Source organism: Solea solea, chromosome 12 (genome assembly GCF_958295425.1).
Source record: "Solea solea chromosome 12, fSolSol10.1, whole genome shotgun sequence".
Lineage (NCBI taxonomy): Eukaryota > Metazoa > Chordata > Actinopteri > Pleuronectiformes > Soleidae > Solea > Solea solea.
Genome location: NC_081145.1, coordinates 28,887,257 through 28,914,860, shown reverse-complemented (window position 1 = coordinate 28,914,860; position 27,604 = coordinate 28,887,257). Strand labels below are relative to the sequence as shown.

At 46.4% G+C, this 27,604-nt stretch overlaps 3 protein-coding genes across 7 annotated transcripts in view; all 3 read right to left on the bottom strand.

Moving 5' to 3' along the window:
- Positions 1–1,720, bottom strand: part of lamb4 (laminin, beta 4) — a 30,614-nt gene extending 28,894 nt beyond the window's left edge. For 3 of the 4 annotated variants that reach the window (XR_009241900.1, XM_058646484.1, XM_058646486.1), the window contains exons 1-2: positions 1,030–1,086; positions 31–151 (exon numbers count right to left, since the gene is read on the bottom strand). Coding sequence is in view for 3 of the 4 variants with exons in the window: in XM_058646484.1 (XP_058502467.1) it covers positions 31–55 (25 nt within the window). In the remaining variant the exon portion in view is untranslated. Of the gene's footprint in view, positions 1–30; positions 152–1,029 lie in introns of all 4 variants that reach the window. The other variant, XM_058646485.1, reaches the window with a different exon arrangement.
- A 91-nt stretch (positions 1,721–1,811) lies between these two features.
- On the bottom strand, positions 1,812–20,804 carry nup160 (nucleoporin 160). Its single transcript, XM_058646487.1, has 34 exons — positions 20,653–20,804; positions 18,576–18,681; positions 18,295–18,505; positions 16,278–16,500; positions 15,085–15,275; positions 14,769–15,005; positions 14,567–14,664; positions 14,390–14,474; positions 14,192–14,260; positions 11,763–11,846; positions 11,498–11,668; positions 10,491–10,590; positions 10,220–10,382; positions 8,348–8,481; positions 8,110–8,270; positions 7,796–7,932; positions 7,647–7,717; positions 7,368–7,503; positions 7,047–7,116; positions 5,669–5,767; positions 5,454–5,576; positions 5,228–5,323; positions 4,404–4,498; positions 4,216–4,312; positions 4,000–4,105; positions 3,740–3,900; positions 3,601–3,661; positions 3,412–3,522; positions 3,172–3,295; positions 2,675–2,776; positions 2,402–2,543; positions 2,196–2,321; positions 2,015–2,113; positions 1,812–1,938 (listed from the first exon to the last, which is right to left on the bottom strand). The coding sequence occupies exons 1-34, from the start codon at positions 20,750–20,752 to the stop codon at positions 1,852–1,854; spliced, it is 4,176 nt and encodes a 1,391-aa protein (XP_058502470.1). The 5' UTR covers positions 20,753–20,804; the 3' UTR covers positions 1,812–1,851.
- Positions 20,805–22,152: 1,348 nt separating this feature from the next.
- Positions 22,153–26,816, bottom strand: LOC131469583 (fibroblast growth factor receptor substrate 2-like). Of its 2 annotated transcripts, none has more exons than XM_058644710.1 (7): positions 26,303–26,816; positions 25,172–25,264; positions 24,918–25,008; positions 24,659–24,845; positions 24,134–24,268; positions 23,866–24,029; positions 22,153–23,725 (listed from the first exon to the last, which is right to left on the bottom strand). In XM_058644710.1, the coding sequence occupies exons 3-7, from the start codon at positions 24,981–24,983 to the stop codon at positions 22,697–22,699; spliced, it is 1,581 nt and encodes a 526-aa protein (XP_058500693.1). In that variant the 5' UTR covers positions 24,984–25,008; positions 25,172–25,264; positions 26,303–26,816; the 3' UTR covers positions 22,153–22,696. The 2 variants fall into 2 exon arrangements, with proteins under 2 accessions (XP_058500693.1, XP_058500695.1); XM_058644712.1 differs by having other exon boundaries at positions 25,172–25,239.
- Between the last annotated feature and the right edge of the window lie 788 nt (positions 26,817–27,604).

Genomic DNA, 27,604 nt, shown 5'->3' with positions numbered 1-27,604 from the left:
TGGCAGAGGATCAGATCAACTTTAACTCACTGATGAAGATGAAGATCATGATCATGTTTTCTCAAAGTCTGGTCTCTGGTGGAACCAGGTTTCAGAGGATCTGGCTCTCTGAAGACTTGAGGTCTTTGTGGACTCAAGTCTTTAATGGATTCTGGAAAAAAATGCAAACGTCAGATTTATTAACAATATTACGCCAAAGCTGTGATGTGATAGCAGACCAGGACCACCGAAGGACGAGAACCAGTTGAGGATCAAGACCAGGCCAGGACTTGGGTCTGTATCTCTGGTTCGTGGGTTAGGGTTTGTTGGTCACATATCGTTAAACTGTTTAAACAGTTTTGTCTTTAAAGCGACGGATGGGTCATTTGAGTGGAATGTTTGAGTCTCGGCTGAGATGAGTCATCATCTTCATCATCATCATCAGAACCTGCACACTCTTCAATGTACTTTCATTTCATTTATATTAATAAAAGGAAAATACATGAATCATATTATTATAAAAGGAGGAAAAAAAATTCAGATAATCTGGAAACTTCTTCAGATGTTTTTCAAAGACTTTTCACAAGCTTCAGAAGAAGTTCAAGGTTCACAGACTGGAATAAATAGTTTTTTACTTTACAAAAATGAGATTATGACACAGTACTTTTGATACATAGTTGATTTTCTTTGAGGAAGTTTTTCTTGATCAGCTGAATTTAAACTGAAGAACTTTGATCGCCAGACCGTGTCGTGTTTGAACCTGTGTGCTTTAGCCTCATATTTAACGGGACACTTTAATCTCGTCTGTGTTTGACAGCATATTTGATGAAGAAAAGTGACTTCACTTTAACTCAACATATGAAGACATGATTGTTTTTAAAACATTCTGATTGTGAAGTTATTTTAAGTGAATTGACCATCAATAAAAACACTTCACTTAGTGTAACGAATCAAAGATATGAATCACTTTAAACATTCGTCAATATCATCCATACATGAAGTCACATTAATTAATGTTTTAGTTTAACAATAAAATGAGTGAAAACTTACCTGCTGCTGCATCACAGAGAGACAGATCTGGACACGTAAGAACTCACCTGAGCTTTTAACTGCACACCTTACAAAAATGTCTGCCTAAGGCGGAGACGCAGAGACGGAGAGAGACAGACAGAGATGGAGACAGAGAGACGGAGATTTTTAAAACACAACTTCATTTGCCACTATAAAATACAGCTTTGTGTGTTTGATCAATTTAAAAAATACACACTAAATTACAGTGAAGTTAAAGTGTTTCGAGCTGCAGACAGACACAGACAGACAGACAGAGGACGCCTGCAGGTCCGTCTTTGGGAGGAGGGTGAGGATAGAAGTCTGGATGTTGGCAGAATGTGTCACAGGTGGCCAGCTCCTCCTCCTCATGCGGCCGACATTTTTGAAGGAGACATTTGTGACATCCCACAAATGTTTGTCTTTTTTATAAAAACTTTAACATGAGAACGGTGGAGCAATAATCACCATTTCATTATAAGTCATTTCAGCGGATTCTTCATATGATTGATTCTTATTTTGTGGATTAAAGATTATTTTTTACTGTGTCACTGATTGTAAACAATGAATAATGCATGAATGAATGAATGAATGGTCATTTGTCTCAGTGTGAGACCAGGATTACAATCGACTGTGGCAGTAAAGGCTCGTTTCCATGGTTACATGGTCCATTCATTTAAAAAATTTATTTTTCATTCATTCATTTCTCACTGAAATAATCCAGATTAAACACCTTTTATCGTAATCATGTGACCAAAGTTGAAAGAAACCAGTGGAAACAGTGAAAGAGTGAAAAAGTTTAATGAAAAAGTACAAAGTAGGAGTCTATGACTGACAGGCGAGCCTGCGATGCGTGCTCGCGGCCAGCAGGTGGTGATATTCGTCCAGTTTGTCCCGAACTTTGTTATAAACCTAAAGACAAAAAGAAAAAAGTCCTGTAATAACAGTCAGGTGACAGGGTCATGTGACCTCACACACAACAACTCACTCTGCTGCTGGTCTGAGTGTCTGCGAGCTTCTGCAACAGCTGATCGATGGACGTGTACGGAAGCCACGCCCCCGACAACGAGGTCGCAGAGAGGGGGCGCTGCAGCAAACGCAAACAAAAACATCATCAAAATAAACATCGCCATGACGTCATTGCGACCGGACAGAACATGTGAGCTTACCTCGATTCCAAAGTCGGCGTGTCCTCGTCCCAGGACGGCGTCCACGTAGTCGATGACGAGGTCGGACGCCGTGTCCAGAAGGTCAAAGTTCAGGTAGAGACGCAACAGAGAGGACGCGTCCACAGCCTGAGAGATAAACACAAAGCATGATGGGAAAAGCAACAACCACCTGATTATTGATCAGTGTTGATTTGCTGCTGTCTCACCTTATATGACTTAACCAGCCAATCGGGAAGCGGGACGCCGTGAGACAGCAGCTTACTGAGGACACAGCGATGGAACCCAGCATTTGGACACGGAAACCTGTCCAGGTATGAGGACAAGAGACGCCACGCTTCGTCTGTGGCGCTGTGGACAAACACACAGGACACAAGTGTCTCACACAAAGACATGGGACTCGTGTGAGACACGAGAGACACTACGCTTCGTCTGTGGACAAACATACGAGACACGCGAGTCAAACATGAATAAAAACACACCTGGATTCTTTAGTGTTGACGACAGATGACAGCTGGTTATTAGCCAACCAGCTCCAAGCTTCATTCTGAGACTCCTCCCCCCCAAACTGAAGTCGGATGCACCTGACACACACACACACACACACACACACACAGACAGACAGAGTAATTATTATCACAGAGAAGGTACTGCTGCATTATTTTTATAATAAGCCATTAATCTGTCAATTTTCTTGATTAATTAATTGATTAATTGTTTGGTCCATAAAACAGAAAACCTTAAATGTTGACGGTTGTTCGTCAAACGTGGAAATGACGTTCTCAAATGTCCAACCAAAAACAACCAAGTCATTGAAAGTCAATCATTTTGGTAATGATTGACTTTCAATGACTTTGTTGTTTTAGGAAGCAAAGAAATGAAGAAAAGATTCACATTTAAGAAATCTTCTTTTAATCATGAAAAAACCTTGAGTTGTCAATGAATTGATTATTAATCGATGAATTGATGATACACTCACTTAAAGCTCAACCCCTCAAAGACAGGAGACAGGTTGAGGTCAAAGGTCAGACACAGAGACACAGCTGAGTCAAAAAGACCCGACTGGACTAGCAAAGACACCATCTCCACCGCTGAGGCACTTCCTGTCCAGAGGAGACAGACAGGTCATAGTTGTGCCAGGTTATGGACGTGTAGACATGTTGGACACGTGGAGTGTGTGGGATGCGCTGGACATGTTGGACGTGTGGGACGTGTGTACCTGCGATGGCTGCAGATGGTGGGTGGTGCTGGGCGAGTGTCAGGCGACTGCAAGACAGGAAGTACTCCTTCTCCAGGTCCTTCAGTTCCAGGATGTCCACCTGACGCTTGACTGCAGCAGTAAACAGACGTTAGACAGTCCAGCAGAGGGCACTGTGTGTGTGTGTGTGTGTGTGTGTGAGAGAAAGACCTGGTTCAGAGGGAAACTCGCCGTCACTGTTTCTCTTTGGAGACGCTCCCGCACGCTCATACTGCAAACAAAAAACACACATGTGAATTGATATCAACACACAGTACACACATGTCTCCATCATGGTTGTCATGGTTACCATGGTGCCACAGGCGGGCTGGACAATCCACGCATACTCCGGTCTGATGAGACGGAGACAGTTGAGCGCTGCGAGGTAACAGTTCACCTGTTTCTGAAGACCAAGGAGAGTCCGGACCTCACGACCAAGACGCATCGCCAACTCACACATGACTGTCCCCGCTACACACACAGAGAGACAGCGACTTACAATAAGTGACACAGTTCTGTTGAGTCAGTGTTGTCGTCGTTGAGTCAGTGTTGTCGAGTCAGTGCCGTTACCTTTCCTGTAGTTGTGTCTGTTGATGTGGAAAGCGTACAGCAGCTCATAGTAGTTATGAGTCAGCAGATCCAAACCTCGGGCTCTTGACTCAATGATGCCAACGACCTGATGATGTAATTACCAAAGATACCGTTGTCATGGTTACAGCAGAGTGGCCTGGTACAAGACAGGTATGGTGTGTGAGTTTGTGGCAGGACAAAGGTCAGGGGTCTCACCTCATCATGCAGGTTGACATATGAAAACTGAACCAAATCCTGGAGCTGAGAACGTTCACAGAGAACCACCACGAGCTGACGGAGACAATCCAGCTGCCTGTGATGACATCACAGTCCTGTGAGTGTGTGTGTGTGAGTGTGTGTGTGTGTGTGTGTGAGAGTGTGAGTGCGTGTGCGTGTGTAAATACATGCTGTTGTCAGGATTCTGGCTCAGAGCTTCATAAGCTTCACTGTTGTGTCCAAGATCCAGATGATGCTTGAAGATCCGCGTCCACAGCGCCGCCTGTGTTCACAGAGACATAGTGCAGGTGCTGAAGATCAAATTTAGTGGGCCTGCCTGCATTTCCACTACATTTCTCTTCCTCTTGCTCCATGTGCTTTTTCTCTTGGTCCTTTTTCCCCTCTTGTGCTCGTTTTACCTTGTCCCTGCTACTCTCCTTTGGGGGCCCTTTGAGGGACTCCCGGGGGCCAGAGCTCCAGCCATGCGGCACGAACAATATCCGTGAAAGCCGTGCCAGTTTCACACTCACTGCTCGAGTGAGAAACTTGTTTTGCGTCTAACCACGCACCCTTCGGAACCGAGATGGAGATTCTGCAGCTGCCAGCTTCCATCATTCTACCCACGATGCCCGCACCTGGGCCGACATCTCTCTCCAAACGTGACGCCCAAACTTCAGAGAATTATCAGCTGTCTGCTGTGAGCCACACGACGGCCCGTCCAAGCTCTGCGACTCCAACGAACTGGACCGCACACTTTGTTATCGGCTCAGAGTTCGGTTAAGGTTCTGTGTTTTATAAAACTTTCCTTTGTGTTGTACGTGTTGGATTGCGCACCCACATTTTTGTATTTATTTTACCGTTAACTGTTTGTATATTGTTTACACGTTTATTAATTCCCTTCTCACGCCATGCGATCACGTAGTGAGATAGTTTTCTTTGATCGAGGTCGGCAAAGTCACAAAAACAAAGACCAGGAGAGACCGATTCTCTGCTCCTGTCAGGCGACTCTTACCTGGCTGCTGACGTCATTAACAGCTTCTGTTATGGCCAGAGAAGACAGTTGGATGACAAGCTCAGGAAGACCGACGTCCTCCAACAGCCGCAGCACCTGACACACACACACACACACACGATGAAAAAGAACTGCACATGTGCTGGATGAACAGCTTAACTATAGCAAAAAGCATCATCAAGACTAGAAAAGCACTTAAACAGAGGAGTGTGTGTCAGGTGACTACCTTGTTGTAGTACTGTAATCTTTGGGAGGAGGCAGCGACTTCTTCATCCTCAGGGCCTGTAAGTCTCATCAGAAACTCCTCCTTCTCCACCTCAGTCACTGCTTCCTGGAAACACTGGAGAGCCTGGTGAAACACACACACACGTCATGTGACAGCTCGTAACCATAACAACAGGTTTGTGCTGACATCCGCGCTCACTCAGAGTGATGACTCACCTTATGACCTTCACCGTTGGCCAAGTAACACTGACCCAGCATGAAGCGACACGAGCCAATGTTCACCTGACACCACGGACCAATCAGACGCACGTACTCCTGACAACAGGAAATACAGGTGAGACACACCTGTACACAGTGTATTTACACACGCGCGGGCCCTTTCTCAATATCTGTACTTGTGCGTACTCCCATATTTGCGAAACGTCATCAGCCTCAGTCCAAGTTCTGTTCCAATTCTCGAGGACGGTTCTCATACCCGGAAGTGTTCTGTCTCCGCCCATTTTACCAAGTACGCATTGGCTGGTGACTTCAGTGTACTCGGCGGAACATAGCAGCAGATCATACAAATATAAAACTGAAATAAATATTTTTCTCTGTCCCGGAACAAGGTTTTAAGATCATTTGAGGCGAGAAATTAGTCATTCAGAATTCAAACATGTGGTTTGTGTATCAAGATCTGACATTTATAGTTTGGCAGCGAAGTTGTCAGAGGTGATAAGCTCCGCCTCTGTGGACGCTGGTGCTCAGTGTCCAGCAGAGGGCAGCGTTATCTCGGCCTGTCCTGATGAAATCATGACGTCTCTGTCATTAGATGCTTTGTGTGATCGATAGATTTGTTGTTATTATGTTTTTAATGGAAACATTTTGACCTGACAGTTTAAAAGTTTGTATATTATTAATTGTTTTAACTTTGAATTTTAGATTTATACTAAAGTACGTACTTGTGTACTTGGGTATTGAGAAAGGGCCACAGACTGTATAGACGAATCCAGCGAAGTAAACAAGCCTGGGCGTGCAGAGGACCACGGTGTTCACCAGATGTGGATATGAAATATCAAAAATATGAACAGAGGGGACTTTGTTCCCAACAGCAACAGCACAATAACTTTGGGTTAACACTCGTCAATCTCAATGAACAGGAAGCAGCTGCCTAGCTTAACACAGTGAAAAGGTAATGTCAGCTAAGATAGCTTCGCTTAGCTAGCTCACATTAGACGCCTCTATCAAGGCTGCCGTGGTCACGCAGAGTAAATGAACTCAATGTGGTTTTATTGTGGAATATGACATAAGTTGCTCTAACGAGGGCTAACTATTGACCTCAATGTAAACATCAAGTAGCTGAGTTAATCAACAACCACTCATATTATTGTCATTTTTACATTACATTGTCATCTGCTTAGTTACCTATAAAATCATCATTTGCTTCTGAGCCTAAGATTAGAATGAATATCCAGACCTGCAGCAGAAGTGAGCGTGACCACTGTGCAGAACACAGCAGGACAGCAGGCAGTGACAGACCACGTGCCACCACAGTAATGGCGGCGCCACATTCGTCGATACATTTTCTTCATGATGACATCATCATTAAACTCACCTGCAGCTGTGTGTACTGACAGTTGGTCATCAGACATTCAGGAAACTGGAAACCAGGGTTACTGGGCCAACTGGACACCAGTTAAGAACCAATACTAATCAATCACACAGATGTAATATTGTTGCTTGTTACCATTAAATAAAGTGTTGAAACTGTTTGCCTTTATTCAGCTAGTTTACAGAGCAGCCACCATCATGGCCGACATGACGAGTCAACTCTGACAAAAACAAATGTGTTAAATGCATGCGATTTGATTGGCTGACGCTCACACTGCCTTCTGCTGCACGCAGTGACTCACTACAGTCAGTGTTTGAAGGATACAGCAGCTGAGCCAGCAGGTGGACCATGCTGGAGATCATGTGACTCCAGACCAGCTGCTCACAGTCCATCTGACATATGATGAGTTTCCTCGCCACAGTTTGATAGAAGAGCTCCAACACAGTCTGAGGACTGAGCACTGAAAACATACAAATACAGGCTTTTACCAACATGCACACTGAGCACTGGATGATTTTCATTTCAACGGAACCAAAACCCTGTCTTTCAACGGGCTTTGAAATAATGCAGTGACGGCGTTGGACGACAGATTTTCACTCTGACCTGACATGTTGCTGGACAGAGGCGGAGTGTCACGCAGCTCCAACACAGTGAGGTGCTGAAGGTTAGCGTCTCTGAAGCAACAAAGGTCAAAGATCAACTCACGGATCAAAGATCAACTCACGGGTCATCACATGCACACACACACTTACATGATGTCGACGGGGACGGAGGACGCCAGGCTCTGACTGACGTGTTGGAGGACGTGATAGGACGAGAGGAGCTGAACGCTGCGAGGGATCAGGTCCTGCTGGAGCTGCAGCAGGTGAGCCCCACCCCCCGGGAACACCTGAGACAGACAGACAGACAGACACACACAGACACACACACAGTCTAACATCACTGTGAGGATGGCGATGAGCTCATTTGCATTGTGTATGTCTGTGGTGATTTGAGGGAGTGGCCAGGTCGACATGCGAACCAATTACAGGCAGAGGGAGGCGGGGGTGTGGGTGTGTGCACGTACGTTGTCCCCACAGCGCACGAAGAGCTTCTGCAGGACGAGCATGTCCCTGCAGAGCTGAGCTCTGGTCATGGCGATGCGAGCGACAGCCTGACAGACGAGCGACACGGCGACGCTGCTGCCGTACAGCTGGGACACACTGATCCTCGTGTTCAGGTTCAGTCCTGCAGGTCAAACACACACACACACGTTGACCAGGAAACTTAACAAAGTCACACTGTGGGACATTCCGGCATTTTACCGTGTGTGACCGTGGCTCCTTCTGTGATGTCACCATCAGTCTCCAGGTCCAGCTCCCTCTGCAGGACCGTCATGGCCGCTGTGGGGTTCCTGATGTCGTGCAGTATGTTCTGGATGTCATCCATCACGTCATCACTGACCAAACCATGATGTGACATCATCATTAAACTACAGGCTCACTTCCTGTCTGTGTCATCATCACACGATGAAGAACATTTCAACCGTTATGATCACATGAATTAAATCATGTGTTCTTCTGACATTGTTTTCAGTTCAGGTCAACACCGCCCCCTACAGTCCACAGCTCAACTTCTCCCTCCTCAGTCTCACCCCTCCTCCTCAGTCTCACCCCCCTCCTCCCCCTCAGTTCCTGGAGGCAGCAGTGGACGAGCAGCTGCTGTGTGCTGTGATGTTAAAGGGGACATATTATACCCTATTTCCCCCATTAAAATAGTTCCCTGGTGTCCTAATGAACATGTCAGTGACATGCTTTGGTCAAAATACCATAAGGATGAAGCATCATAGCAGTTCAATAACCCTGCTAAGCCCGCCCCTTTCAGAACGCTCGGTTTTCGTGCATGGTCCCTTTACATGCAAATGAGACACAGGCAAACACACACCCACTTCTTCCAGGGGGTTTCTGATTTGTCCTCTTTACAGCGCTTTACAGCTCTATTCGTCTCCCCCTCCCTCCACTAGTTCTCTGACAATATCAACATGGCAGCGTGCGCAGAAAACAGCCAGAGTGTCGTCACAGGAAGAGACGTTCTACATAAGGATCGAGCCGAACACTGACGAACTGTAAATCAGTTAAAAACACTTAGGAACAGCACCACTGATCGCCAGCGGCGCGCGGCGAGCTGCATAAGCTGGCGCTGTATGTTACTGTATCAGACCGGTGACTGTGCTCCGGAGACCTCGTCACCGCGGCACCGCTGATCGCCACCGCGGCACCGCTGATCGCCAGCGGCGAGCTGCCTAAACGCATACAGCGGCCGTTTAGGCGGCTCGCCGCTGGCGATCAGCGGTGGCGGTCAGCTGATTTTCACAGAGAGTGCAGCACCTCTGCACAGAGAGTGCAGCACCGCTGATCGCCAGCGGCGAGCTGCATAAACGGCCGCTCGCCGCTGTATATGTGATTGTATCAGACTGAGTCTGTGCTCCGGTCATGGAGGACGTACTGAACAAATATTTTTAATTAGGACGTGTCAGAATGGTCAGTTATGAGCTCTATGTGACCTTTTCTTAACAACGTGTGTGTGTTTGTACGTCGGTGAAATACGTCCCCTGACTAAATACGGCGACCGCTGTCTAGTGCGAACACACGTTTGCTGACTTTATCCGGCACATTAGCTTCATATATCAAATCCTCTGTGGAAGTTTGTGTAAAACACTGTGCTCCACTGTGCAGCCACGAACAGCACACTTGTCCCTCCGCGTTGACATAATACCGCTCTTCCTCCCTCGCCTGCACTCTCGCAGGGACAAGGTGGAGCTAAGGTGGAGCTCTCGAAGTAAACTTACTGGTGGGGCGGTAACATTTGCGGTGAAATGCGCATTCTGACGTCATAAGCGCAGGGAATTCAACATCTAGTGTTTTATCGCCTATACTTACACTTAGGGGAACCACGAAAACATGACGGAGTATTCTTTTTCCACACTTTGGTGACTGGTAGGGCCCCCAGAGTCCCAAATATAAGTATTAAAATGGTTAAAAAGTTGATTTTGCATAATATGTCCCCTTTAAAGTCACTGATTTTCTCTGTGGACCTTGGTGTGGGAGAGTTAGTGGTTTATGTAACAGTGAGATAAAGACGTGATCATGTGACCTAGATATGGTAAGTGACCTTTACTAATTAAGATGTCAGCTGACCTGTCAGACAGCAGCTTCTCCAGGATAACTTCAGCCGCTCGTGCCGGAGACTCCAGATGTTCCAGAGCTTTCTCCATCTCATGAGCCATTGGACCAGAAACAGCCTCACTGATGAGATGCAGACAGTGGACGAGCTGCAGGACATCCCGGGCCACTTCTGGGTCTGACACACACACACACACACACACACACACACACACACGATCATCATGATGATGATAATGATGATAATCATGTCATGTGACAATCAGCTGATCACAGCAGTGGTTACCTTCAGTGACTGGCGTCTCCTCCTCAGAGAAAAGAAATTGGTCACTACACAGATAAAGATGGTCGACAGCAAAACACGGCAGGAGGAAGGAGATCAGGCCCTGGAGCACGGATCCAACACAAATATCACAGCTGGTTACCGTTCACATTCAAATATTTGGACAAACAAATAAAGTTTAAGCTGTGAAGTATAAGAAAAGGAGTTCAAACTTCTCCATTTCAACATGGAACATTACTTCAAGTATCATTTCAATGCTGTTGGTGAATCCCTGGATGTTTTATTTACAGAATGGGAACATTTGAAAAAGGCCGTCCGTGGGTTTTGTCATATAAAAAATGCAAATGATTACAATATAAGGACAGGAATAAAAACAATTAAATAGCTACATATCATTAATAAATGAGTTGTTCCACGAATACGATGAGGTCATAGCTCCATCTCACCTATCATCACACTCTTGTTTGACAGTGTTGCCAACAAGTGAACAAGTAACTCCAGACCTTTTATCACATCACACAGACCTGAATGTAAACTGATATTTACATTCATGTTTACTACTACTAACCAAGATTTACAATATCATACATACATATAAGATTGTTTGTTTGGATATAAATGTTACAGTAAACTAGAATAAACATAGGTTAAGGTTATCTAAAGACATAACTTGATAAATATTTCATATAAAGAATTGAATGTAATCTAATAGGGGTGGGTCAAAATATCCATTTGGTGACAAATCGTCGCCTTTCCTCGTGCATTATGATAATTGATACACCAGGGCAAATATCGATATTTTAAAGTAAACGTAAACTCTAAAGTGAACCGTAAATGTTTTTAAAGTTAACTGTAAAGTCTAAAGTTAATGGTAAAGTCTAAAGTTAACGGTAAAGTCTAGAACCAGAACCGTGCAGGACTGACAGCAGTATCTGACACCAATAAGTTACTTTAAATCAGTAAAGGAATTATTGGGTCAGGACCATGAACGGTGTTCTCAGTGCTCTCACCTTCTTGAGAAGACAGACGAGACCTGTGTGGCAGCTGACACTCAGACCCAGCGGCGTGGAAACTGATTCCTGGTACTGCAGACAGACGGAGTAGAACTTGGACCAGAACTCCACCTGCAGCTGACGGTACTCCTCCTGGGAGAACTCAAACTCTGTGATGCTGCTCTGCAGCTAAAGGAGACAGGATGTGATGTCATCGAGTCAAGATTAAATTAGTTACTTTGTAACACACACACACACACACACAAAAAAACTAATGTTTTACCTCCGTCTCCACAGAAACAGTCACCTCCTTCTTCAGAGTGTCCCAGGAAACATCAGTGAGTCTGTCTGAGCCACGACGGTAGATCTGAAACACACCCTCATATTATCATCACCAGAGTGTGCATTTGGACTATCTGGGTATCTCATAGGACTACTGGAATTAAGCTAAGTATCACTTCTGTAGGTCTTTCTTATTAGGTTGCTATTTCATTAATTGCTATTGTATCTAATCTTATCTAGCTGCGTTGCTTGACTTTTTGACATGTCTGTTAAGTTAAGGTGAAAGTTTGTTGTTGATATTTTGTCTGCTAGGTCAAAGAGAAAGTTGTTATTGTTGCTGTTTTGACATAGTTTCTATTGATCCATCACCATCACCAGGTGTGAAGTTTCACTGGCTACAGGGAGTGGCCACACAGCTGCAACCAATCAGCCCCTAATCAGGGAGTGGCCACACAGCTGCAACCAATCAGCACCTAATCAGGTGTCTTTTAAAATCAGCAATCACTTTGAAGCGGCAGACTCAGGAGTCTAAACTGGAGTCAATACTCAGGAAGACAAAGACAAAGGAGTCTAAACCAGAGTCTAACAAGAAGGCTAACGAGGCTAAGTACCTGTCTGCAAGATTTTTATACCTTTCACATATGTGCACTTTTTCCATTCCTGTTCATGTTTCTTCTCATATATATTACAAACCTCACAATCACTCACAGCATCACCGTAACCTGTCCTCACTTATCTATCCCACCCGCTCCACACACATCCAACACCTTGTTGCAGGGGGCCTGTGGAACTGCCAGTCAGCTACTCGCAAGACTGAGTTCATCTCTGGCTTTGCTACTGAGCAATGCCTGGACTTCCTTGCTCTCACTGAGACTTGGATAACACCCTCCAACACAGCCACCCCTGCGGCTCTCTCCTCCGCCCACTCCTTCTCCCACACACCCAGATCCACTGGAAGAGGTGGAGGGACAGGTCTGCTCATCAACCCCAACTGGACTCTCACTCTTTACCCACTGCCACACTTCTCTTCACAGTCGTTTGAATTTAATGCCGTAACTGTAACTCACCCAGTCAAACTAATCATTGTTGTCATCTACCGTCCACCAGGCCCATTGGAACACTTCTTGGAGGAACTAGATGTCCTCCTCTCAAACATCCCAGAAAATGGACCACCACTTGTTCTTCTCCTCCTCAGGCTCTGCACTTACCCTACCTCTCGTCCTATCTTCAAAACTGAACATACAGAGTAACCTGGAGAGGATCCGTGTCGGAACCCTGTCCTCTAGCTACTGGGGTCCCTCAGGGTTCTGTCTTGGGCCCTCTCCTCTTCTCTCTATATACCAACTCTCTTGGTTCTGTTATTCACTCTCATGGTTTTTCCTATCACAGCTACGCCAATGACACCCAACTCATTCTCTCTTTTCCCAGCTCCGACACACATGTAGCAGAACGGATCTCCGCTTGTGTGACCGACATCTCTCAGTGGATGTCTGACAATCACCTGAAACTCAATCTTGACAAGACTGAGTTTCTTTTGCTCCCAGGAAAGGGCTCTCCCACTACAGACCTGACCATCACCCTCGACAACTCTGTGGTAACTCCTTCTCATACCACAAGGAACCTGGGTGTGACACTTGATGACCATCTCTCCCTCACTGCCAACATTGCTGCAACAGCTCGATCTTGCAGATACATGTTGCACAACATCAGAAGGATACGGCCTCTTCTAACCCAGAAGGCGGCACAGGTTCTGGTCCAGGCTCTTGTCATCTCACGCTTGGATTACTGCAACTCCCTCCTGGCTGGTCTCCCTGCGTGTGCCATACGACCTCTGCAACTCATCCAGAATGCAGCAGCTCGACTGGTCTTCAACTTACCAAAATTCTCCCACACTACACCGCTCCTCCGCTCCCTTCACTGGCTTCCTGTAACTGCTCGCATCCGCTTCAAGACTCTAGTGCTTGCGTTCCATGCTACAAACGGATCCGGTCCAGCCTACATCCAGGACATGATCAAAACCTACACCCCAGCCCGCCCACTCCGCATCGGCAAACCGGCTCGCTGCCCCCTCACTGAGAGGATCGCAGAGGAACTCGCGACTGTTCACTGTCCTAGCTCCCAAATGGTGGAACGAGCTCCCCATCAACATCCGGACAGCGGAAAGCCTCCACATCTTCCGCCGCCGGTTAAAAACACATTTCTTCCGACTCTAACTTGACTAAGACGACGACAACAAAAAAAAAAAACACTTATACATAGCACTTATGACTAGCACTTCATAGTTTGGCTTACTTGAAGCTCTTACCTACTTCTAGCTCTTATTTGTACCCAAATGTTTAAATGCACTTATTGTAAGTCGCTTTGTATAAAAGCGTCTGCTAAATGACATGTAATGTAATGTAATGATTACCATCATTATCATGTTCTCACCTGTAGAGCCTTCAGAATGGCTGAAGCTGTGAACTTCATAGGATTGAAGAGAACGTCCAGGTACGTCTCCTGTTCTCACACACACACACACACACACACACACAGTCTTTACTTATCTATATGTTTACTATTTTAAACAGTATCAGACATGAGGTCAGAGATCAGCACCGAGGTCAGAGACGGTGTGTGTGGTCTTACTCTGGGATCCTGGTCTACTTCGACATGAACCTCTTCTTCTGGTGGAGGCTGAACAAACACCTGGTTCCACTGAGCTGCACAGTTACTGTAACACACACACAATTACTGTAATACACACACACACAGCATAGATACAATACAAATACAAATATGCTTAATATCATGTGACCAACTGACTGTTGGAAGTTGATGTATTTGACGACTGTGGTGTTGGATTCGTCCACCAAGAGCGCCCAGACGTCTGTGGAGGTGAGCTGGAAATCCACCAGAGTCTCCTGCACAAAGAGATTAAGACGTCATCAAGACACGTTGGAAGACACGTCGGACGTCATCAAGACACGTCAGACGTTTTTGTTGTTTATCTGCCTGTGTTTTTTACCTGTGTGCTGTTGAGCGTTGACATGTGTTCCAGGTTGTAGCGGTTGTTGTCGGTGGCGACTAGCTGCAGGACGGTGAACTGTGCCTGCTCAGGTGTCGACAGGTAAACACACAGTAACAGGCCGGTGGAGGCGGAGACAGTCAGCCGGAGGCGGTGACCCAGAGTGGACACTCGTGTCGGACCTTTAGTCGCCGGCATGTGCTCCAACATGTCCAGCTCCAGCAGACACGTCTGCTCCTGCACACACAACAACACACGTTAACACATGGAGCGACCTTGAGGTCAACTATAGTTAGATATGACACCAGAGTCTGACCCTCAAGGACCACATGCGCAGTCTGTGATCCTGACACAGCGCAAAGATGAACGAGTCGTCCTCCACCTCTCTGACTGCCAGGCTGACAGCCAGGTCTGCGGCGCTGTGTTCACCACGGATCGCCGTGGGCATCCAGCCTGAAATCCTCTTCATCACCGAGCTCCTCTTCAACTCCACCACGGCCATGGCGCCTACAGGGGGGAGGAGCCAAGTGATTAACACGCAAGGCACCATTTCAACAGAACACGCGTGACATGTATGATCTACATAAGCATCAGAGGGTGTAGACTTGGGCTGCACGATAAATCGTAAAAAAAACAAAAAAAAAAACGTGATCTCGATTCACAACTACACGTGATCTCAGTGAAGTCTTTACGTCACATGATTCAGTGAAGTCCTTACGTCACGTGATTCAGTGTAGTCTTTACATCACGTGATTCAGTGAAGTCTTTATGTCACGTGATTCAGTGAAGTCCTTACGTCACGTGATTCAGTGTAGTCTTTACGTCACGTGATTCAGTGTAGTCTTTACGCCACGTGATTCAGTGAAGTCTTTACGTCACGTGATTCAATGTAGTCTTTACGTCACGTGATTCAGTGAAGTCTTTACGTCACGTGATTCAGTGAAGTCTTTACGTCACGTGATTCAGTGAAGTCCTTACGTCACGTGATTCAGTGAAGTCCTTACGTCACGTGATTCAGTGAAGTCCAGGGTCAGACTCTTAAAGGTGAATCGCGGACAGACTTACGCTGCGGTACATCACGTGATTCAGTGAAGTCTTAATGTCATGTGATTCAGTGAAGTCCTTACGTCACGTGATTCAGTGAAGTCCTTACGTCACTTGATTCAGTTAAGTCTTTACGTCACGTGATTCAGTGAGAATATAAGTATTAAATCTCATTACAACAACAATAATAATAAGCACAGTGCGCAGGGCCATGTTCAGGCTCTTTACTTGAACACCTAACTGAATGTTTCTTATCTTTTGTTTGATTCATGAAAAAAATCTATCTAAATTTTTGGTTCATTTTTTGTATCACTACGAGACCACGCCCCCTCACTGCTCCACTCCCTCCCCTCGGACCACTTCTTGGGCGGCGTTTACTGCAGGAGGGGTTTAGTTGTGTTTGTTTAAATTTACGACGCAGCCGCTAACCCTAACTTAGCATCATGTGACATGTTAACGTGTTACCTCGTGTGTCATGAGGCTGCAGAGTCAGCACCACGATGCCCCCTGAAGGTGAAGCCAGGGCATAGTGGGCATGTCCCTGGTGACTCAGCCAGACGGCAGACATGCTGGGAGTTCCTGTGAGTCCTGCTGAGCTGGGGATGATGGCGCTGTGGGCGGAGTCCTGCAGACTCAGCTTTCCCACATCAGTGAAGACAGACTGTAGGTGGAGCTCTGTGACCAGCTCCTGTAGGGGGCAGAGAAGAGCACGTTAGTGTCCTCACTTATAGGTCAGACACCTAGAGGTGAGGTGAGGCGGGTAGAGCCGGTGGAGGTTAGAGGTTAATCAGGGTCAGACTCTTAAAGGCCACATAGACCGGAAGCTCCAATTAACGCTGCGTGTGTGTATCTGCGTCATTACCTCGTTTATGAAACCCTAAAGTTTCAGAACAAACAGTTCAGCCACTGCTGAGAAAATAGTGTTGTATTGTTTTCCTGGGCTCTGTGAAGCGGATCGGCACTTCCTTAATTTGATGTCGTCATCAAAAATCCTCACCACTCCTCTCACCACCGTAGCGCCTCCCGGTGCGGGCACTAGTCCAGGCACATCCGGTTGCGTACATTCAACCGCAGAAGAAGAAGAACTACTCTGGTTGTAGCTGCTGAGATGCAGAGCATCCACCGTGCCAGAGGGGGAGCTGTGTATCTGAGAGCTGGCCTATCTATTACGTCACTTCCAGGTACCTGGCCAATCACAGGACAGTAGGAAAGCTCTCGTTGGCTGGCCGATCACAACACAGTCCACATTCTGGGGGTGTGATTTTGGTCTGAAACAGCGCGGCTGACGAGAGCGTCAGTGAGGAGATATTTTGATCGGCTCGTTTGCAGCGATTAGGAGGTTTTTAACCATGAAAACAAGTTAACATATGTAAGTAGACCTCCATAACTAACATATATATGTGACCATGAAAACAAGTTAATATATGCAAGTAGACCTCCATAACTAACATATATGTGTGATACAAGCATTCTATGTCACCTTTAAAGGTGAATCAGGGTCAGACTCTTAGGGTTTAATCAGGGTCAGACTCTTAGAGGTGAATCAGGGTCAGACTCTTAGAGGTTAATCAGGGTCAGATTCTTAAAGGTTAATCAGGGTCAGACTCTTAGAGGTGAATCAGGGTCAGATTCTTAAAGGTTAATCAGGGTCAGACTCTAAGAGGTGAATCAGGGTCAGATTCTTAGAGGTGAATCAGGGTCAGACTCTTAAAGGTCCCATATTATACCCTATTTCTCCAATTTAAAATAGTTCCCTGGTGTTCTTATAAACATGTCTGTGACATGCTTTGGTCAAAATACCACAAGGATGAAGCACCATAGCAGTTCAATAACCCTGCCAAAACAGCCCCTTTCAGAACACTCGTTTTTGTGCCTGGTCCCTTTACATGCAAATGAGACACAGGCAAACACACTGCTGGCCGCAGTCTGATGCGAAGTGGTGCGAACACACGTTTGCTGACTTTATACAGCACATTAGCTTCATATATAAAATCCTCTGAGGCTGGAAGTTTGTGTAAAACACTGTGCTCCACTGTGCAGCCACGAACCGCACACTTGTCCCTCCTTGCTGACATAATACCGCTCTTCCTCCCTCACCTGCACTCTCGCATTTTATAGGGACAAGGTGGAGCTAAGGTGGAGCTCTCCAAGTAAACTTCCTGGTGGGGTGGCAACTTTCGCGGTGAAATGTGCATTGTGTCGTCACAATGCGCAGGGAATTTAACACCGCATGTTTTATCTCCTATACTTACACTAAGGGGGACCACGAAAAAAGGACTGAGTATTCTTTTTCCACAATTTGGCGACTGGTAGGGCCTCCAGAGTCCCAAATATAAGTATTAAAATGATTAAAAACTTGATTTTGCACAATATGTCCCCTTTAAAGGTTAATCAGGGTCAGACTGTTTGAGGTTAATCAGGGTCAGACCCTTAAAGGTGACTCAGGGTCAGACTCTTAAAGGTGAATCAGGGACAGACTTACGCTGCGGTACATGCGTGTAGGGTGTGGCAGCACCAGCCTGTACACGCTCTGATTGGTGCAGATGAGGATGATGACATGGTTGAGGGTCTCATGAATGGCCACGCCCCCTGGGAGAAGGGTGCAGTTGGTGAAGCGGAGTCTGACGGCGTTGTTGAGCAGGTTAGCGTCCAGAGACTGTTCCATCAGCTGCAGGGAGTCACCTGATGTTGACCTGAAAGAGGGAGTCAGGAGGTGTGTCCAACATAGCCATACCTGTGTGTTTGTGTGTGTGTTTGTCTCACCAGTGTATGAATCTGTTGCTAGTGACTGAAAGCAGTTTCCCACTCTCCTCATAATGGAATGCTCCAGCACTGTCTGGAAACCTGAGGCCGCCAGGAAGGGGAACACCTGCACACACACACACACCAAATCTGATAATTTCCTTTCATAAACAATAGATTTGTTAATCCCAACGATCACATTTTGCTCGTGTAAACAGCTGCTCATCATGTCTGTCTCTCTGGGCTTCAATGTGTTACATTTTCAGATCAAATCTTCAAAATCAATTGGATCAAACATTATTTATAAGAATTGCCAATGTTTCTTCATTTCAAATCTGTTTTTTGTGTCTCTAGTTTTTGCTGTTCTGTCACTTCAAGTGTGACAAACTTCCCCTCAAACTTTCTGACTTCCACAAACAAGCACTCCAAGCTTGGATAATGGTTTCCAAACATAACTTCTCTCCCCGCTCGGATCTGCAATAATAAATATGTATCGTCTCAAAACAAGTCCATATACGTAAGATATAATCTTTATAGCAGATGTGCTATATAATAAAATCATAAAAAGTACATGATTTATTATGATTAAAAATACACTTTTATACAATTTACTGATTGGAGAATTGTCCAAACTACTGAGGGAAAAACCTTTGTCAGGGCTCCCGTCCCAGAGAGACAAAACATGTTTGGATCAAAATAAAGATGAAGAACAGACGTTAACTCTGTAACTAACTCCCCGGTCTGCGCCTTCATAGCCCGGAAGTGCCAATTAACGCTGCGTTGGGTGTGTATCTGCGTCATTACCTTGTCTATGAAGCCCTAAAGTCCAGAACAATCAGTTCAGCCACTGCTGAGAGCGCAGGGTTTGATTGTTTTCCTGAGCTCTACAAAGCGGAAAGGCACTTCCGTTGACTAATGACGTCACTGGCGAATCTCAACACTCCTGTAAACAGCAGCGCCTCCAAGTCCAGGCACTAGAGTCCGGGCACATCCGGTGACGTACTTTCAACCATAGAAGAACTACTCTCTTGTAGTTGCTGAGCGTATCGGTTGAGAACATGTGGAAAAAAGGTTCAGCGAGTGTTTGCTCTGTTCTGGGTTGTGATACACAATAGCAGACGCTCCACAAGCTCCCCACCAATGAGCAAATAAAAGCTCAGTGGAAATATTTCATATTTGATGGGAATATCCCTGCTACATTTCCCAAATACCTCCATGTATGCGGCAACCACTTCACGGAGGATTGTTACACAAACTTCGGACAATATAAAGCAGGACACGGCACCAAACTTCGCCTAAAGGAAGGAACAGTGCCAACAGTACATGCTGGGATGTTGATTGATGTGTGGATTATTTTAATTGACTGTAGAATGATGTGAAAATGTGTGTTCTGAATGAATGAAAATCATAATAGTTAATTACTATGTAACTGTATTGTTATAAATCCCTTGTACACGATTGATTTACTTTAAATGTCCTGCAGTTGCTTGAACTCATTTTGTAACTTTTATAGTTTAAGTTATTTGTTATAATTTGTGTCTGTGTATTGTTAAGTGTTGCAATGTTTGATGACGTGACGTCCTCGGACTGTTTAAAAAAAGAAGTTTAATTTTATTAATCCCCTTAAGGAAAGTATTCCTCTGCATTTGACCCATCCTAGAATTAGGAGCAGTGGGCTGCCACACTGAGTAACGCCCGGGGAGCATTGGGAGTTGGGTACCCCAGCCCTTTTTGGCCGGGTGGGGATTTGAACTGGCGACCTTCCGGTTACTTTTCATCACAGACGTTAAAGAGACGTCAACAACGTCACGTGGAGACACAAAACGTCATCAGAACTCACAGCTGTAGCTGAAGCTAACTAACCGGAGCTAACTGGGCGCAGCCGTCAATGAGCGCGTATTGATGCTTGGGTCTACTCTAGCGCCCTCAGGTGTTTGAACGCAATCGTTAGCCGAACACGTGACCATCCCAGCGGCTGCGGCGCCAAGAGCGTGTTAGCGTTAGCTGCTAATTGAGATTAGCATGTGTTGTCGGTCAGGTCTCGCGCTGACGGGCGTTTGTGTGTGAGTGTGTGCGCGTGTGAGAGCAGCACATTTACCGGTGTTCACGGTGACGTCTCTGAAGCGGCGAACACTTTCCCGCTCAAAGCCGCACACCTCCATGAAGCTGCGCTCAAGAGCCGCCGCAGCCGCCGCCATCTTATCCGCCAGTGAAGTGACGTCAGTGAGCAGAGGACGCGCACTGCGCGTTCACATTCTTAAAGACACACAAGCGTATCATTCCAATGTCATGGATGTAGCGCCGCCCTCTCTGCTTTGAAGAGATGTTTTCCGGTGGCCACTCGTGGTACTGCAACAGAAAATACTCACGTGGCCCCAAAAGTAATTTTCCCATTGAGCACAATAGTAAAAGAGACGCCTGTAAAAGTGTCAACAGGACACAAAGGTATATATTACGTACGTATATACGTTTAATTTTATTAATCCCCTTAGGGAAAGTATTCCTCTGCATTTTGACCCATCCTAGAATTAGGAGCAGTGGGTTGCCACACTGAGTAGCGCCCGGGGAGCATTGGGAGTTGGGTACCTTGCTCAGGGGTACCGGATTTGAACCGGCGACCTTCCGGTTACAAGTCAAGTTCCCTTTCCACTTGGCCACGGGCTGCTCTATATACATATATAGGACATGGTGACACGGGACATGGGGACGCAAGGACAAGGTAATTGAGTACCACCTGCCAGTGGGACTTGTGACCATGATGTCTCTGCACATGGAGTACCGGTTTTAACCACTGAGCTATCCCACACCCACTTGACTTGATTCCATGTCTGCAAAATGTCGGCAGTTTCCAGCAGAAACAAGTGAACCTTATGTTAAACAGAGGTTAATAGGGGTCAGATTTGGAGGTTAATCGGGGTCAGATATGGAGATTAATCTGGGTCAGATTTGGAGGTTAATCAGCATCAGATTTGGAGGTTAATTGGGGTCAGCTATGGAGATTAATCTGGGTCAGATTTGGAGTTTAATCAGCATCAGATATGGAAGTTAATCAGTGTAAAATTTGGGAGGTTAATCATGGTCATAGTTGGAGGTTAATCAGTGTCAGATTTGGAAGTTAATCAGGGTCAGATATGGAGGTCAATCATGGTCAGATTTGGAGGGTAATTGTGGTTAGATTCGGAGGTTAATCGGCGTCAGATTTGGAGGGTAATCGTGGTTAGATTTGGAGGTTAATCGGGATCGGATTTGGAGTTTAATCAGTGTAAGATTCGGGAGGTTAATTAGCGTCAGATTTGGAGTTTAATCGGGGTCAGATTTGGAGGTTAATCGTTACCATGGAAACAGCTACCATGTGTTCTTTTTGTCTCATTAAACACAAGACAATACGAGCTGACTGTGGAGTCTAGCTCCGCCCCATCCCTACCATTACTGTGGCTGTTATTTTGTTTCTCATGGAAACAAAAGTATCTGAATCATTTCCATGCAAACACGTCCACACAAACCCATCAAAGATGGACGTGTGCGTCGTACAGGTTCAGACAATCACAGCTCAGTGATACGTTGTCATCTTTATGCTAAGCTAACATTTAGACAAATATTGAATAGACCAGGTGATTTATTGATCACTGATCAGATCGATCAGAGAAAAACATTTCAGCAAAAAACATTTTGTGCAAAAAATACAAACTATGAATATTTATTATCAAAACCGTTAACGACCAATCGTCAGTTCATTTGTTTATAAAAATGTGTAACCACCAGGAAGTGACATCATGTATGAGGCGGGGCAGGAGGTGTGTCCTCCACAGATACAAATAAAAACAGACATTTATTGTACATACGTGTACCATGTGACTTACAGCAGCATGTGGTGACTCGTATAAAAGGCTAACTGGAATGCTTTGTTCAGTAATACTGATCTGTACCATACAAACATCAAGATGGACGCCGCCCACGCTCAGCGACACACGTCGCCACCACTGCTCTCTGACCCGTGGCCAACTTAGTTTTTCAGGGTCGACCTCAGCAGGTGACCTCACAGGAAGTCCTGTTGGCCTGGATCAGGTGGAGTCTGTGGGTGAGTCGGCGGCGGCGTGACCTGCAGCAGCAGCAGCGGTGTCATCACCGGCGAACAGGAAGTGTCACGCAGAGTTCTTGGTCGGCAACTCCGTGCTGTTGTGTCTCGTCTTGCGTGACGTGCCGTCATCCCGTGGCCGAGCCTTCTGCAGGTTGGACATGGCTGCGGTGCGCTCGATGTCGATGAGGGCGTAAAGCTCGGTGCGGCGGGTGGGCGTGGTGGGCGGCAGCGGGGAGGTGGGTGTGCGTGGCGTGTGAGGGTTGCTGCCGTCAGAGGCGCCTCTGTTGGCCACGCTGCTGTCCATCTCCACCTCGATGTAGTTGAGCGTTTTGGGTGGGTCAGGTTGACCCGGCAGCGGCGGCCGGCGGAAGTCAAAGTTAAAGATGGTGGGTGCATCAGAGCGGCGCCGGGCCGTGTCCGGGCGGTGCGCACTGAGCGGCGCCGTCACATTCTCTGTGTTGACGTAGTTGTGCGAGGACTCGAGGGCGGCGGACAGCGGGTGGGAGAAGGAGTGGTGCAGCAGACTGTGGTGATTGTAACCGTTGAGCGACGGCGTCTTCATGGCGCCGCAGCCGTTCTCCTCCTCCTCCGCACTCGGCTTCCTCGCCTCCCACACCGGTGGCAGCGCCGGTAGGTTCTCGTAGTCCAGCAGGGCGGTGCGTCGCTGAGCCGAGTTGTTGACATTCTGCAGGTCGGGTGTGAGAGGGGGTGGGCGGTGGCGACGCGGAGCTGTCGATGGATTAGAGGCGGGGCTATTGGAGTGCTGGGGGACCGGGTCGGGTTTGGCAGCAGCCTCAACGTGACCGTTAGTTTCTGGTGGCTCCGCCTCTTTCTGTTCCTGCTGCCGCTTCTCCATGAGCTGTCTCTGGACGGGGGTGGGGCCGAGCACGAAACGCACGCCCTGAGGCTCCAGCAGTACCTGAGGCTCCGACTGTGGGGGCGGAGCCAGGGGCTCGCTGCGAACCCTGGGGGGAGGAGGGGGAGTGGGAGGAGCCTGTGATTGAGGAGAGGTGGGGCTTTCCAGAGGGGTGGTGACAGTCAGAGGGCTGTTCTGGTCGTCAAGGAGACCGGTGGTGTTTACATAGGTGTGAATCTGGACACACACACACACACACACACACACACACACACAGTGATTGATTATGGTTTTGACCAGTGTAAACAGTGATTGATTATGGTATTGATCAGAGTAAACAGTGATTGATTATGGTATTGATCAGTGTAATGTCTCACCGCATCCTCAGTCACCAGCAGGGGGTGTGTGGACTCCTCCCCCACTGAGGGCAGACGGGTGCTGGCCACAGACGGGTGACGAGTGGAGGGGTGAGACGGAGCCTCACCAAAAGACGGGATCCTGGTCACACCGTTAGGAAGTGTGGGTACAGAGTAACCCTGAGCTGATACACACACACACACACACAGGAATTTTAATAATACTGTAAATATAGAATATGTATTTAATCCCATAATATGCAAGAACAATGATGATGTTGTTTAGTACCTGCAGGAGTGTGCGCCCCCTGCTGGCTGGGCTCCAGCACTGCCTCCTCCACCACACTGATGCTGTGACTGTGCATCACCTCCTGCAGCATGTTAAAGATCTCCTCTGCACGAGCACATTTGAACGCAAAGATACCTGAGGGGAGGGAGGGGGGAGAGAGACCACTGTTTTAATAAAAGATTATATCACAGGACATTTTCTTCTATTAAAAAGATGGATTATAGGATTATAATCCACAAATTGACAACTGTCAACCTTCAGTTGCCTGCTTTACACTAGAGAAGCATTTCATTCAGAAACTCTTCTGAAGTCTCATTGGTCAAAGAGGTTCAGACTGAGGTTACATTAGAGGAAATGTTCTGTCTGTGTGTCTGTCTGTCTGTGTCTCTGTACAAAGATTCTAAACATTCATGATCAGTGTGCAGTGTAATAGTCGACTTTCAAAAATGACTCCTCGCTCTAACTCGCTTTTCATAACACCTGTTGGCATCTGTGTGTGTGTGAATGCGTGTGCGTGAGTAGTACCTTGCCCTGTCTGGCATCGCCGTCCACTCTCAAAAGAGAAAAGGTTGGAGTCGTAGCCGTAGCGACGCAGACACAGATATGGCCACCTGACATTGTCACGCCGATGGGTGTGGAGGACGAGCTCGGTGTCGGTCAGCTCCATCACACCAGAGCCCAGCTCATTCCCATCATCATCCACATTGATCACCTGGACACACACACAGGTCAGATACTGATATCACACATAGTCCTAAGAATGTGCAACAGAGTGAGCGCTCACCTTGAATTTAGTTTGATGATTATCTGGGATCGACTCTTTCTCTGGACAGCTTAAACAGCTACCCATGGTTCTTCACAGCACCATGTGACATCTGCAACACACGTGACATCACACAGTCAACGCGCACAAACACCATGTGACATCTGCAACACACGTGACATCACACAGTCAACGCGCACAAACACCATGTGACATCTGCAACACAGGTGACATCACATAGTCAACGCCCACAAACACCCGGAGACAAGTCTCACCTAGATCCTGCCTCCAGTAGCTCTGGTCCCATCCTCAGAGCCCGGGGGACGCTCATGCTTTAGTTTCTCTGCAAACATCAACACAACTGCAAACTAACAAACACACACACATGAACAAATGATGATCAGTTAACAAACACAAACTAATGAGACACATACATCAGTTGAGATTGGCACAGCGCCCCCTGTGACCCTCATGTGGAGGATAAAGCGGTAGAAGTTGAATATTTTTTATTGTTCTTGTAAATTTTCTCAGAATGTTGTCACATAGATTTATCTCATTTTTAGAGAGGGTTACTCCATGACGACTCCTATTTTGCTGTATGGTCAGTGTCAGAAGAGGCTGCCCTCTGGTGGTGAGGTAAAAACTCACACTTACTGTATGTGATCACGTGACCTCTGCATCACATTATACACATATATCAATAACTAATAGTAGTTCAGTAATGTAGTTCAGTAATATTGATTTCAAAAGTCTGTTACAATGTAATCAAGACCTAAAACGTGACAGAGCATCACAGTAAGATGAGATGAGATAATCCTTTATTTATTATTTGCAGTGTCGCAGCCGCAAAGACAGTAAAGACAAAAGGTAAAAAAATAATAAACATGCATTTCCACACATGTTAAAGTACAATATAGAAAAATATTAACAGTAAGACGATAAAAAGTTCAAATAGAAAGAACATTATTGACATTAAATAAGAACTATGTGGCCTTAACATGTGAATATTACTTACATTTAACTATAATACAGTTAATGTTTCATTGATCATATCTACAATTCAACTATACTTCAGATTATCACCATGGTGACAACACGGACACCAGCTGTGTTTGTGTGTGTGTGTGTGTGTGTGTGTGTGTGTGTGACACTCAGGAACACAACAAACACACCAAGTTTAACCACCTCTGATTTACTCATCTGAACTAAGATGACCAACCACTCTAACTAATTAACTAACAAACACTCAATCTGAGAGAGAGGGAGAGAAGCTAACACTGAGCTAAGCTAACGCGTATTTCTACTGGTTAGCTCAGAGGCTAATGTAGCTCCACAGAGCGACACTATCTGGTCTCTCGTCCCTTTAAACACTTTAAAAACGGTCTCGGTTAGTGGGTCATACTCACCACGCACCGTCTGTGAGTTCGGCCAGAGCTCGGTGAAGATTCACCGCGGAACCAGCTCGTCTTAGTCCAGGACAGACGGAGGCAGCTAAGCTAACGTTAGCCGCTGCTACACCCGCAGATCCTCCATCTTTCCTCTGCGCTGCCAGAGCGCCAAAAAAAAACAATCACAACTTCTTTCAAAGCTCTGTAACGCCCCCGTCAGAGCCACCGACACCCAGAAAAACGGCTCTCATCCATCCACACACCTCAGGCTTCACTGCGGGCCGGAGACGTCCGTCGAAACGCGCTGATTTGCGGCAGAAAATCAAGTTTTTGATGGTAATGTTAGCCAGCGAGGCTAATCACTGCAGCTAAACTTCCGACACTTCCAATGTGCTGGAGCCCTACCGCACTGCGCATGCGCAAAGCAAGAGACCACTGAGTACCCTGAACGCACCTCAGAGTACTCTGAAATACACCGAGTATCCTGAACGCACCTCAGAGTACTCTGATATACACGAGTACCCTGAACGCACCTCAGACTACTCTGAAATACACCGAGTATCCTGAACGCACCTCAGAGTACTCTGATATACACGAGTACCCTGAACGCACCTCAGACTACTCTGAAATACACCGAGTATCCTGAACGCACCTCAGACTACTCTGAAATACACGAGTACCCCGAACGCACCTCAGACTACTCTGAAATATATCGAGTAGCCTGAACGCACATCATTGTACCCTGAAATACACGAGTACCCTGAACGCACCTCCGACTACTCTGAAATACACCGAGTACCCTGAACGCACCTCAGAGTACTCTGATATACATGAGTAACCCTGAACGCACCTCAGAGTACTGATGGATGTATTATATAAGAACTGGATAGAGCTCCGCCCCCTCTGCCTTGAAGACAATTTTGTCATGGTGGCCACTTCCGTGTACTGCAACAAAAAATACTCACGGGCCCACAAAGCAATATTCCCATTGACCACAATAGTAAAAGAGACGCCTATAAAACTTTTCACAGTGCAACTCGAGACATGGACACAGGCATGTACAGATCTTTATATTCTATATTTTTAATTCATGGAGTTTCATATTTGAAAAAAATCTCATTTCTCAGAGTGACGTCACAGCTGTGTACGAGCACAGCAAATCGCGGTCATGTGGCGTCTCTGGAACGACGCTACTGTCAGGGAAGCGTACGATGTGAAAACTTTATGAGAAATGTGAATAACTACTACTGCGCATGCTCATGCTCTACACAACCCGGAAAGAAACGTGGAAGTCAGAAAACTTTTTTGGCATATGCGCTG